The sequence below is a fragment of the Ochlerotatus camptorhynchus genome, unplaced genomic scaffold (assembly GCF_037179485.1).
Source record: "Ochlerotatus camptorhynchus isolate MF236.1 unplaced genomic scaffold, CSIRO-AGI_Acam_v1.1 ptg000284l, whole genome shotgun sequence".
Lineage (NCBI taxonomy): Eukaryota > Metazoa > Arthropoda > Insecta > Diptera > Culicidae > Ochlerotatus > Ochlerotatus camptorhynchus.
Genome location: NW_027040773.1, coordinates 8,876,863 through 8,889,470, shown reverse-complemented (window position 1 = coordinate 8,889,470; position 12,608 = coordinate 8,876,863). Strand labels below are relative to the sequence as shown.

At 44.3% G+C, this 12,608-nt stretch overlaps 1 protein-coding gene across 1 annotated transcript; it reads right to left on the bottom strand.

Annotated features, from left to right (window-relative positions):
• Positions 1 to 1,091: 1,091 nt before the first annotated feature.
• Positions 1,092 to 1,758, bottom strand: LOC135706633 (uncharacterized). The gene is made up of 3 exons (XM_065228279.1): positions 1,743 to 1,758; positions 1,473 to 1,673; positions 1,092 to 1,393 (listed from the first exon to the last, which is right to left on the bottom strand). Exons 1-3 carry the CDS (start codon positions 1,756 to 1,758, stop codon positions 1,092 to 1,094), a joined length of 519 nt encoding a protein of 172 aa, XP_065084351.1.
• Between the last annotated feature and the right edge of the window lie 10,850 nt (positions 1,759 to 12,608).

The following is a 12,608-nucleotide window of genomic DNA, read 5'->3' as shown; positions in this document are numbered from 1 at the left end:
TTGGACTCCTTGTGGATTTTCCAAAACCAGGCTTTGGGAATTCGGATGGCAACACTAGTATAAGATTCTTTGCTGATCCGGAAACCGCTGCTCAAATAACAGGTTTGATCTTAATTTGATCTACCGGCTTAAAGTTATATTCGAGACACTAGCTAGTGGGTTTAAAACTTATACGGAAAAGTTTGAAACATTTACTCAAGAAACAGCGGAGACATACGTTCGACTGTATACATGGTATCCGATAACTCCAATTTTAATCCACAGTTATAGAACATGCATTGCTACCAATAGGGCAGTTGTCAGAAGAAGCTATACAACATGGATGTACTGAATAGACTGCTGCTTAGTTCTGATCCTGAAATCACAGGTAAACAACGTATAGATTATCATACGTGAAAGTAAATAAATATTCTTTTAGGCTTAATAAAAATACCGCGAAAAAAGTCAAGGGTTTTGACGACAGAAACATTGCAAATGTTACTCTCAGAAGACTCCATGCAAGAAAGCCAAGATTGGCTGGAAAAATGAGAGATGGAAGAAACATGAAATAGACGTTTCTAATGAACAAGAAAATGTATTTTCACATGCGGAATGAGGTATTTTTTGTTTAATTTAATTTTTTTACTTGTTGTTTTGAATTGTTAAATATTTTGTTGCTTCAGCATATTTGTGGTTCCGTGTCAAAATTTCAGCTCAATTGATCATAACAGAACAAAGTTATAACATGTCAAATTCGGCAAATTTGTAAACAAAGTTCGCTCTTTCGTGCTTTTTTATTAACCGCAGGTGTAAGTGTATTTTTATATTTTTTATTTGAAAGTATTATTAGCTCCCAACATTTCATCCTTTGCCGGTAACTAAATCCGAACAATACTTAACGACTTACAAGTTAAAAAAAAAAAACATAATTATAACATGACCCTCCCCCCCTCCAAAACATGACTCCACCCTTTTTTGACCAAACAATTTAATTGTCCTTGAATAATAAGATGTATGTGACAAGTTAGAGTGGTTAAATATTTTTGGCCAGCTAGAATTAATAAATACCCCACTGTGCACCGTCAGCTGATGTACTTCTCATACTTTCAGTGTTAGCTGGCGTTGCTAGATCGCTGCTCTTCTGTCCATTTACGCTGCAACTCTGACATAATCTGCGTGACTGCCTTGCTGACGGCATTCCAAGTGTTCTTCTCTCGACACATTTCAACGACGACATTCTCCTCGTGAAAGACGGACATCTCCCTTCGCACTGACTCGAACCTTGGACAGTGAAAGACCACATGCTCCGGCGTTTCATTTCTCCGGACAGAGGGGTGACGCTGCGTGTCCGAACCGATCCAGGTATTTCCTAAAGCAGCCGTGACCACTAATCGCCTGTAGCACTCGCTGTCCTCTGCCAGGGTGATGCCGATTGCGATCATTCCGGTGATAACGCATACTGCTTCTGACGAGATGGTTCTGTACTCACTCACGACTTTGGTTCTGCTTCGTTTCCAGCGCTGCTACCCATGCTGGACCTCCATACTTCAGTATCGACGACACACTGGCCAGAAGACGCCTCTTGCTTCTGCTGGGACCAGAGTTGTTCGGCATGATTATAGCTATCGCGTTGATGGCCTTCGAAGCCTTCTCACAGGCATATTTGACGTGGCTGTTGAAGTTTAGCCCGTAATCTGTTATCGATCATCACTGTGATTCTAATCGATCTCTGTCCCATGTGTATCTTGTAGACCAGAACTCACTCTGGAAGTAACTCATTCTTTGCAACGCACAGTGGTGCCGAAGGTATTAAAACACACGCTTTTTTATTTACGCTGAAATGGTTGATTAAAGGTACTAGGTGTCTTCTGAGAAGTTTCTTGATTAACAACATTCCTTATTATGGTAAAATAAAATTAAAGATTAATCCACCTAAAAGTGAGATGCAAAATTTTTTTTTTTAATATAATGAGATACAAAACAATTGTGTTGGGCAAAGCTATAGAAAACATTACTGTAAACAACTTTGCTCAAGACTTTAACCTTCTAGCTCTTATAACTGCTGAGATATGAACGTTTTTTTTGTGGAGACATTGTTAAAATCAGTTTTGTATCTGTAACTTTTTCTACAATATTTCTACATGTTTGGCATGTTGAACAAAGATGTTAGAAATATAAAATTACATATATTTTCAGAACGCTGAAAATTGCTATCATTGGTATTTGAAAAGTAATTTAAATTTTTTGGTTGAAAATAATCCAACTTCCAGTACCACTAACTTCTAAACGGGCAAAAACGAGCAGGCCATTCGTTGAGCAATTGAAAGTACAAGAAAATGTAATAAAACGGCGAAGCAACCAGACCGCCCCCACGTGACCCTTAACCGTAATACTTGCGTTGAAACTTGTCACTTCTCAGAATTTGAAATGGCGATTTTGTGATCATCGGACTGCTATCGAGTAGGTGTGAAAAGAGGCATACAGATGGATAACCAACCAGCCTGAGTTATTTCTAGTGACTCACAAAATGACTCGGGATCAAAACTTGGAATAACACACAGCTAATACGTTAATCTATCGATGCAAAATAATATTGGAGGCGATGGCATCAGGTAATCATCAGGTTACAGATACAAAACCCAACGATGTCTCCACAAAAAAAAAAAAACTTTATATCTCAGCAGTTATAAGAGCTAGAAAGTTAAAGTCTTGAGCAAAGTTGTTCACAGTAATGTTCTATACAGCTTTATGGAACACAATTATTTTGTATATCATCATATAAAACAAAATTGCATATTACTTTTAGGTGGATTAATCTTTATTTTTCTTTTACCATATGAAGAAATGTTGTAACTTAAGAAACTTCTAAGAAATCACCTAGTACCTTTAATCAACAATTTCAGCGTAAATAAAAAAGCGCCTGTTTTGATACCTTTGGCACTTCGGCGAGGGCCTCCTAACTGGCGCTGTTGCGCGCATTATTCACGTCGATTGTTATTACGGTACAATATAGATCTCTTTTCGCTTCTGTTTGGACGCCTTCTCGGCTCTCATGACCACTGTCCGAATTGCACCCACCGTTGGCGTTGTCTCCCTTTTTGGAATCCAGCGGCATCTGCGACAGACAATCCGTGCTCACTCTCCGTGTATTTCGTTAAACTGTTGAATACCTTTGCATGAGTTTTCCAAGTGTATCCAGCAGGTATATAAGGTTTCTGTATCTTCCACCTGTCAGAGAAGTGACCCTTGTCCAGGCATTTCTGTTGCACCATTCTGAACATGTCCGGGGACACCTGGATCGCCGCTTGCAACGTCACGTTGGGGATTCCATTTAGACCGGGAGCTTTCTTTACCTTCAATCCTTTCGCCACTGCTACGAGTTTCTCGTTCATGTCTTCGGCGTTATCTCCCTCTCTCTCTCTACGTACGGTGAAGGTGGCCAGGTCGTTGAGTCGTGTTTCGGGAAATAACAACGATAAATTTCAGCTTCTCTGGGGTCATTTCAGTGGGCATCAGCGTCTCGACACAACTCCTTAAAATAGTTTGACTTGCTCTGCTTTATCTTTCGTTTAAGTGCGGCCCTAGCTGCTTGGAACACTCCTCCACGTTCCTCTCTGTCTGCTCCTGTTCTTGCTCTCTGAACATCCCAAGTAACCAACAAGCCCGCTAATTCGCCTTCGGCTGATACACTGCTAACATAGGGCATGCTAAGCTTTATATTAGACGCATATTAGCCTTATATTGCGCATTAGCGGGCTTGTAGGTTACTTGGGATGTCTTCTGGCTCTGAGACAACTAGCGTGAAAGATGCTATGTGCCGTGTTCCACCAGTAAGCAAGAAGCCGTCTGACTCCAGTTTCCTCGGCATGATCGTGTCACATGCTATTACTAGCGTTTCTGTCAGCTCGCCCGGGTGATGGATTTTTGCAGAAAAACCAGAAATTTCTTGAGATTGGAAACATATTGTTTAGTAATTTTAAAGAAATAGTTCGAATTTAGTGATACTTTGTTTAACTATGAAGGCCAATTTAAAGCTAATGACAATAGTCCATGCATGCAGTCCTATAATCGTTTGCTTAAATAATGATATTGTATGCAATTGAACGTTAGTAACATAAACGTGTAATCGTAAGAGTCCCTTGCTGAAACGCTACGAATTTTTTTTTTATATCTATCACCGAAAAGTTTCTACGGGACAGCTTAAAACGGAAGGCATGATAAACTTCACCTGGTGATCAATTTGCCCCTGGATTACCGTACTAAAATTATTGCAGGTTTCCATGTTATACTGATAAAAAAACATTATCTGATATAGGATAATGTCCGAAAAAACATACTGCAATAACAATCGGTCACATGTATTTACGTATTTCACAAAGTTTCCTACCGCAATAACGTAGCACTCGCCAGAGTGATTTCTATTAAGCCATGCTTTCATTGCGCCCGGTCAGATCCCTGTTTCCCACTGCTGGGATGACATCCTCATTGCTCGTTCATGGCCGCCGCCAGACGCTCGGATAAAGAGAGAGAATGCATTCTACCTGTATTTCCCTTGGCGACCCATTCATCATTTTCCAGCGTTGTTATTTCTACCGCTTCTATTTCTCTCAAACATCACAACTCACCCCCCGGCCAGCGAACATCACAAGTCACTGCAGGAGGTGACCCGCTGTGAGAAGCTTTAAAAAAAAAAACTACGTTCTCTTTTTTATCTCGCTACGGAACTGACCTACCGGTCCCGTAAACCGGGTTTCCTTCTTCCCTACTTGCCCAGTACAATCCTGCTCATACACCCACACGTACCAGCTGGCATATCCTCCGTATTGTGGGTCGTTCCTCGGGGGTTGTTTCTGTTGTCTCTTTACCTGGTCGGTCCCTCAGCATCTACTCGTCTCTCTTCAGCCGGTGTGCCACCAGACAACAGTTTCTCATAAAACCATTGAAACAGAGAAGCACGCCGCTTCACCCATACAACAGCTCTGTGATATAATTTCCCCCCACTACCAGCAACATAAGGTACAGAAAGCCTACTCATTTTGCATCGTTGTGTACAAATTCCGGATGAAATAGACCTTCCGGTGAGCCGGTTAAGCTCGGTCGGGATGCATAACACAAGCAGCTTTTTAAACGGACTAATTAATCTTTTTATTCTGTGTTCATTTCGTACGTTCACATGTCAATTACTCGAGAGAAATTGCCTAAAGCCATAGTTCGACGAGTGTAGCAGTTACGATTGGTTGACGGCTTAATCAGTAGCAAAGCAAATACTATAAGAGCAAGCATTATCATTTTCCCGTCATTCACTCTTTGCTCGACTGTTGAGCTGTTCAGTTCGTTTTCTTTTTCGCTCGAGTTCTCGCTTCGATTCGGTTTGTGCTGTCGCGTTGCGCCGTGGAAGCGTCGCCACCTTCGCGCGTTCTGGCAAGTTTACTGCAAATTGCCAACACGAAACAAATGGTGCGTAAACGTACCAATGATTCAGCAGCGGGCCCTTCAAAGAAGGTGGTAATCCAGCACAGCGAGTCGCAGGATGACGCCGGAAAACGGGTACTGCAAGCCAACCAGTTTGCGGTGCTCCCCGAAGAAAATGGCGATGGTGACGTCGTTCCCATCGCTGCAAGAGAGCGGATTCCCCCGCTTTTCACGCCGGAGAAGGATGTTGCCAAGCTGCGTGCCGAACTGGCAAAACACAAGCTGCTGCCTCGCTTCAAGCTTTGCAGCATCGGCACCAAAATCATGTGCTCCAGCCTGGAGGAGTACAATCAAACAGGATGTTTCCTAAAGGAAAACAACGTTGACTTCTTCACGCACGATCTGCCATCGAGCAAGCCACTGAAGCTGGTATTGCGTGGATTACCGTCGTTCGAGGCGGCTGTGGTTAAATCCGAGCTGGAGTGGCTTGGGCTCAAACCTGAGGCGGTGTTCCCAATAAACCGGCGTTCCAACCACAACACCAGCTTCCGTGACCAGTTGTTCCTGGTGCACTTCACGAAGGGATCCACCAGTCTAGCGGCTCTGAGATCCAAAATCCGGGACCTGTTTCAGGTCATCATCAGTTGGGAGCATTACAAATCCCAACATCGTGATGTTACGCAGTGTATGAACTGCTTCTCCTACGGCCATGGCACCAAAAACTGCCATATGAAGACTATCTGCGGCAAGTGTGCTGGAACTCACTCGACTGCGTCCTGTGAGCAAGATGATGACATCGAGCCAACGTGTGTCAACTGCGGTGGTAACCACCAAGCCTCCAATCGCGGATGTCCCAAGCGAGTGGAGTTCATCAATATCCGTCGGAAGGCTACGATCAATAATCAGCCCGCCCAAGTAACTAAAAGTTCTGATAAAAGGCTATTTGTGGCTTAAGCAGCTTGGTTGGGGGTGGTCTATAGAATTCTAAGCAGCCTCATTTTTAAGTCGTCATAAGAACTTGAAAGTTCCGGTATTATAATTGAAGAGCATTCTAAGCAGCTTCTGGCGGAACTTGAACGGAACTTTTAGAAAAAAAAAAATTAAAAATGGTTTTTGTCCTTAACACCAAAAATCCATATTTAGAGTTCGCACTTTTATGAAAGTTATTTCTAAAGGCAGGTATTAATGTGTTTTGATTTATCAGCATTAGTAGTAGAATTGGGAGCTGTTTGAAGAATTTAACCCAGTTCTTCTCTGCGTGAGAGCCCCAGCACGAACCGCTGCGTCATCTGAGATATAATAAAGTGAATTGTTGTCTCGCCTACTGTTGGAGTTTTCAGTGCCAGCTGACTGACTTGAATACGAAACACAACACCTTGATGAATTTTAAATTAGTGTTTGCCCGCATTGTATTCCAACACACTTGTGGCGCAGTGGTTAGCGTTCGTAGATCGCATGACGAATACACGGGTTCGGATCAAGGAAATTACTTTTTAATTATTTTTTTTATGTTTGGAAGAATTATGATTTATTCGGGCCACTGATCATTTCATATTTACGTACATTAAATTTTGTTACTAATAAAGACTTGTGCGGATTGCTTCATTCGGCTTGAAAGTTCTGTCGGAACTTTATTTGAACTTTATAGAACTTGAAAGTTCTGTCGGAAATTTATTTGAACTTTATAGAACTTGAAAGTTTTTCCGAAACTTTATTCAAACTGTATGGAACTTTAAAGTTCTGTCGGAACTTTATTTGAACTTTATGGAACTTGAAAATTCTGTCGGGAGTTTATTCGAACTTTATGAAACTTGAAAGTTCTGTCGGAACTTTATTTGAACTTTATGGAACTTGGAAGTGATTTTAATCGTTGAATGCGGAACTTTTGGTTACTTGGGCGGTCGCCTCCGTAATCATCGTTCGCCTCCTGCACGCACGGAAGTCCAGTACCCAGCTCTCCAGCCCCGTCGACATGTTCCGAACTTAGAACCACTTCCGCTCAACAACCAACAAGTCAAGCATGTGAGTATTCCTAACAATCGAACAGTCCAGCATCGTCTCGCTGCTGCTGCTGCCCAGCCAATGCCAGGTCCCTCCACCGCCCCTGGTTTATCATACGCTGGTGTTGTCTCAGGTGAGCCTGTCGACGATTCTCCGTTCACCTCGGAGGAACTTGTGACGCTCGTGGCCGAGGTCATCATCATCTTGCGCACCTGCAAGACTCGATCTGAACAGCTTCATGCTGCCCTGTCCCTTGTCACTAAGTATGGACCGTGAAGCCATCAAGATCGTAAATTGGAACGCTTGCTCCTTGAAGAGCAAAAACATCGAGTTTGTTGAGTTTCTCAATGAACGAAACATCGACATTGCCATCATAACTGAAACCCACCTGAAGCCTGAAACAAACGTCTACCTTCCCGATTTCCGGCTCGTGAGGCTAGATCGAACCAACTCTGGAGGAGGAGGAGTGGCTATTGCAATAAGGAGAAACATCTGCTGTCGACTGATGCCCAGCTTTCAGCTGAAGATCATCGAAGCCGTAGGGGTGGAAGTTTCTACTCCTATCGGCCCCATCACCATCGTCGCGGCTTACTGCCCCAAACAAGTCAACATCAGGGACGGATCAGCAGCAGATCTGCGACGAGATATTATCAAGCTAACACGACGACGGGAAAACTTTATCATCGCTGGCGACCTGAACGCCAAACATCAAGCTTGGGGCAACAATCGGCGCAATCAAAACGGCACCATCCTGAACAACGACCTGCAGGAAGCGCAGTACAACATCTTGAGTCCGGAAAGTCCCACCCGGTTGAGTCGGTCCGGTGTTCACGCTACCATCGATATATTCATCAGCAACATGGGCAACAACATCGCTCAACCTATCACCTATCAGGAACTCAGCTCGGACCACTACCCGGTGGTGACTGAGGTGGGATCCTCCGTAAATCGATTTGAAGCTTTCCGTCGCAACTATCATCGTGCTGACTGGGGTCAGTTCCAACATTGCGTCGACACCGCTGTAGACTACGATGTCCAACCGGAATCGTCCGAAGATGTTGACCGGTGTCTGCGCTCCATCGATCAAGCAATTTCCCGGGCCAGGGAGCTACATGTGCCAGTATCCAGACAGGTGAGTAACACTCTGAACCTTGACAGGCCTACTAAAGACCTCATTAGACTCCGCAACACGATCCGTAGGCAGTACCAGCGTACTGGGCTGCCTAATCTGAAGACCAATTGCAACCGTTTGAGCAAAATCATCCAAGCCAGGATGGTGGATCTCAGAAATATCGATTTTGCAAACAAGATTCGCTCTCTCCCAGATTGTGCTAAGCCATTCTGGAAAATGGCAAAGATTTTGAAAAATAAGCCGAGGCCCATTCCTCCCCTTTCCTCTCCTAACCAAAATTCGGACCCATCTTTACTAATAACCCCATTTGAAAAGGCCAATGCTCTTGGACAACACTTTGAAAATTCACATAACCTTGGCCACGCCATGGTGAGTCCCCACGAGCCTGCAGTATCACAGGCAATGGCTAGTGTCGCTGCCACCCCCGTAGTTGTCCCTGACGAAAGTAGAATATCGGCTGATAAGGTGATAGCAGCGAATAAATCAACAAAGAACATGAAGGCCGCTGGTGTCGATGGAGTGGTCAACCTCGAGCTGAAAAACTTGAGTGTTGACTTCTTCAAGCACCTTGCAGTGGTCTTCAACAAGTGTTTAATGCTTGGCTACTTCCCTGCATGCTGGAAGTTAGCCAAAGTTATTCCAATTCACAAACCTGGCAAAGACCCTACCAGTGCCAAAAGCTATCGCCCCATCAGCCTCTTGTCCTCCATCTCGAAGCTATTCGAAAAATTGATACTCAGCCGTCTGCTGGTGTTTTCAAATGATAATAACATCTTTCTCAAAGAGCAATTCGGGTTTAGGAAAGGCCACTCTACCATCCACCAACTCGCACGGGTTACTAACATCATCAAGCGGAACAAGTCCGTTTCCAATACATCTGCCATGGCATTGTTGGACGTCGAGAAGGCGTTCGACAATGTCTGGCATGATGGTCTAGTGTACAAGCTGCATCGATACAACTTTCCGAACTACCTCGTGAAGATCATCAAAAACTACTTGTCGGGCAGATCATTCCAGGTCTACTTGAACAATGTCTCCTCTGATACGTTCAACGTTGATGCAGGGGTCCCTCAAGGTAGCCTGCTTGGGCCTATCCTATTCAACATTTTCACGTCAGACGTTCCTCCCCTGCCGGGTGGTGGTATCCTGTCAATGTTCGCAGATGACACCTCCATCATCTATAAGGGTCGAGTGATCCGTGCTCTGGCGAGTAAACTACAATCAGGCCTGGATGTTTTGTCCGACTATTTTAAGAGCTGGAAGATTTGTATCAATGCAGCTAAAACACAAACCATTCTGTTCCCACACTCGAATTCACCTCGGCTTGTTCCACCTGCTAACAACAAGGTCCATCTTGATAGCACTCCCATTGAATGGTCGAGTGAAGTAGTCTACCTTGGTCTCACCCTCGATAGCAAATTGCTATTCCGATCCCATGTGGACAAGACATCCACCAAGTGTAACATCTTGATCAGGCCGCTCTACCCTCTGATAAACAGGAAGTCCACCCTGTCCCTCAAAAACAAGCTTGCTGTCCACAAGCAAATCATTCTGCCGGCTATTGAGTATGGTATGCCCATCTGGGAGAGTTGTGCTAAGTGCCACCACTTAAAGCTTCAGAGGATCCAAAACAAGATCCTCAGAATGATCCTTAACAGTCCACCGCGAACTCGTAATTCTGAGATTCACCACCTGGCCGGTCTTCAAACACTCGAGGAGCGAAAGACTTCCACGCTGGAAAGGTTCAGAGTCGCCTGTCTGCGATCAAACCACCAGATCATTCGTGATTTGGCAAGGTGCTCAAGTAGGTAGGTTATCAAATTTTTAAATTCAAACCAAAACAATCCCACAAAGGGTATCCTGTAAATTAGCGCTAAACGCAATCATCACATTAGAATAACCAATTAACTAGAACAAAGATGAAGAGCCAAAGGCTAACCAATTGAAATGTTAAATCAAATGTTGAAACATAAAACCCAGAAAATAAACGTAAATTTTACTACTACTTTCCCGTCATTCAATTGACGGACGGCGAGGAGAGCACATCTCCCTAAAAGCAGTAGTAGGCAGCAACCGCTTTGGCCAGCTGAGGGTTTTTCTGAGTTTACCTCACTGCGGCTTTAAGCGATCTGCAATCCCCATTCAGCGAACTCCCAGTACCCCAGACGGTGCCACAACCGTAACGGATCTGCTCGGCGGACGGAGAGGAAAGCAGCAGCCGTGTCCATATTCCGTGGCCGACGAACAGTGAGCGATACGCTTCGGTCAGCTGACGGTTTCCTTGAGTTTACCTCACGGCCCCAAAGCGATCTGTAATCACAACCCAGTGGTCATCCGGACAGCGGAACACCCAGTAAGGCTCCCTCAGACTTGAGACATTCCACACCTGACACCATGGAGCAACACCATTTTGTGAAGGCACCCGACAGGCCCGCTGAAAATCACGACACCACCCTGGCGTCGGTAGCATTGGTGCTCAGCGTGGAAAACAAATCAAGGAAAAAAAAATGTTGGTATCCGTATTTAAACTGCTGCTCGTTTTCAATGGATTTTTTAGTTTTTTTTTTTTTGAGATTCCGTTTGACCAAGGCTCAATACCGTTGGATAGGGCGGAGTTCTGGGCTGTTGGGAAGGTTGTGGTCTTTGGGTACCACAACCACGTTGTTCGCATCGTACCACTCGATTGCCTTTTTCTCATAGTGGCAGCTCGCCAAGTCCGGCCAGAACAGCACAGGTCTATTATGTTGCTTTAGGAATGGTAGCAGCCGCTTTTCCAGGCACTCCTGGACGTAGATCTCTTGATTGATGGTTCCCGTAGTAATGAAAATGCCGCTTTTTAGACAACACGTGCATATGACGAGATATTTTTTTGGGAATGCACGCACAAAACAGAGAACAAACTTAATACACAACCGTATCCAAAGGCGTTCGAAACTCCTCCTCGACAGGCCCACTACTATGTTCTGATGGAATTTGTCGTTGTTCTTGTGGTGTTGATCGGGTAGCGTGTGAGTCGATAGCGGGGTCACCGTGGGTGGATATTTGTTGTTCGAACCACGCTTCCACCTTCTATCGGCTGCTTGTCTGGCTCCGATTGCTTCGTCCACTTCGCACACTTGCTAAATAATCGTCGTGTTGGCGCAGTAGCTCGTGCTTCCGTACTAAATATTCTTTTTCTCGATGCAGCTTCGCGTTCATCGTCCTCTCGATCAGCAGTTTTTCCTTTTGCAGCCGCTCTTCTTCCAGCTGTTCCGATAAACGCATTTCGTCCTCCAGCTTTTTCAGTTCCCATGCCATCTGGGCACGCCGAGAACTTGAAGTGCTAGACCGACCAGTCCTCGAACTAGCGGGGGGTCTCGAGTTTTCGACCGAGTTTGGCGAACAAACGATCCTTGCTGCATATTGATGCCAAAATACCTCAAATCTTTGAGAATGTTGCGGTCGGGGTAACCTTTCGGAGTTCTCTGTAGCAAATTCACCCTTTTGCCGGTAAGAATCAGCTCAAAGTTGCAAATTTATTTGTTAGAAAAGTGCATGACATTTGGTAAGTACATTTAGTCTCGTAATTGGCAATTTAATTTAAAATTTAGGTATATACTACACACTTAGAATTTTTTACAGATTTCTGTAAAACTTTACCGAAATCTCAACAGCCGCTCTTTTAATCTAATGCGTTTATTTTTGTTACATGTTTTTCTTACGGGGCTTTGGAATTTTTTGCATTAAACATCATTTGTTTGTGCTGTAATAAGTGTTTTTCACCTTAATTTGTTTTCCGTCGATCTTGTTTTCTGTGCTGAGCACCAATGCACACCTGGACCCTAGCTATTGACGTATCAAAGCATGAACCGGGGACCAGCGGCTTTACTTGTGATCAGAGATGTTATGCCTCAGAACATCTCGGTGGCGCCGACGTGGATTGAACCCAGGCCTGCTGGGGTGAGAGGTAATCACGCTTACCACTACACCGCCGGCACCGCTGAGTTTTAAGTGTTCATGAAATTGTGCTATAGTGGACTAGGGGCTGTTCATTAACTACGTAGACGGCCCATACAATGTTTACAAATTGTGTATGGACAATTGT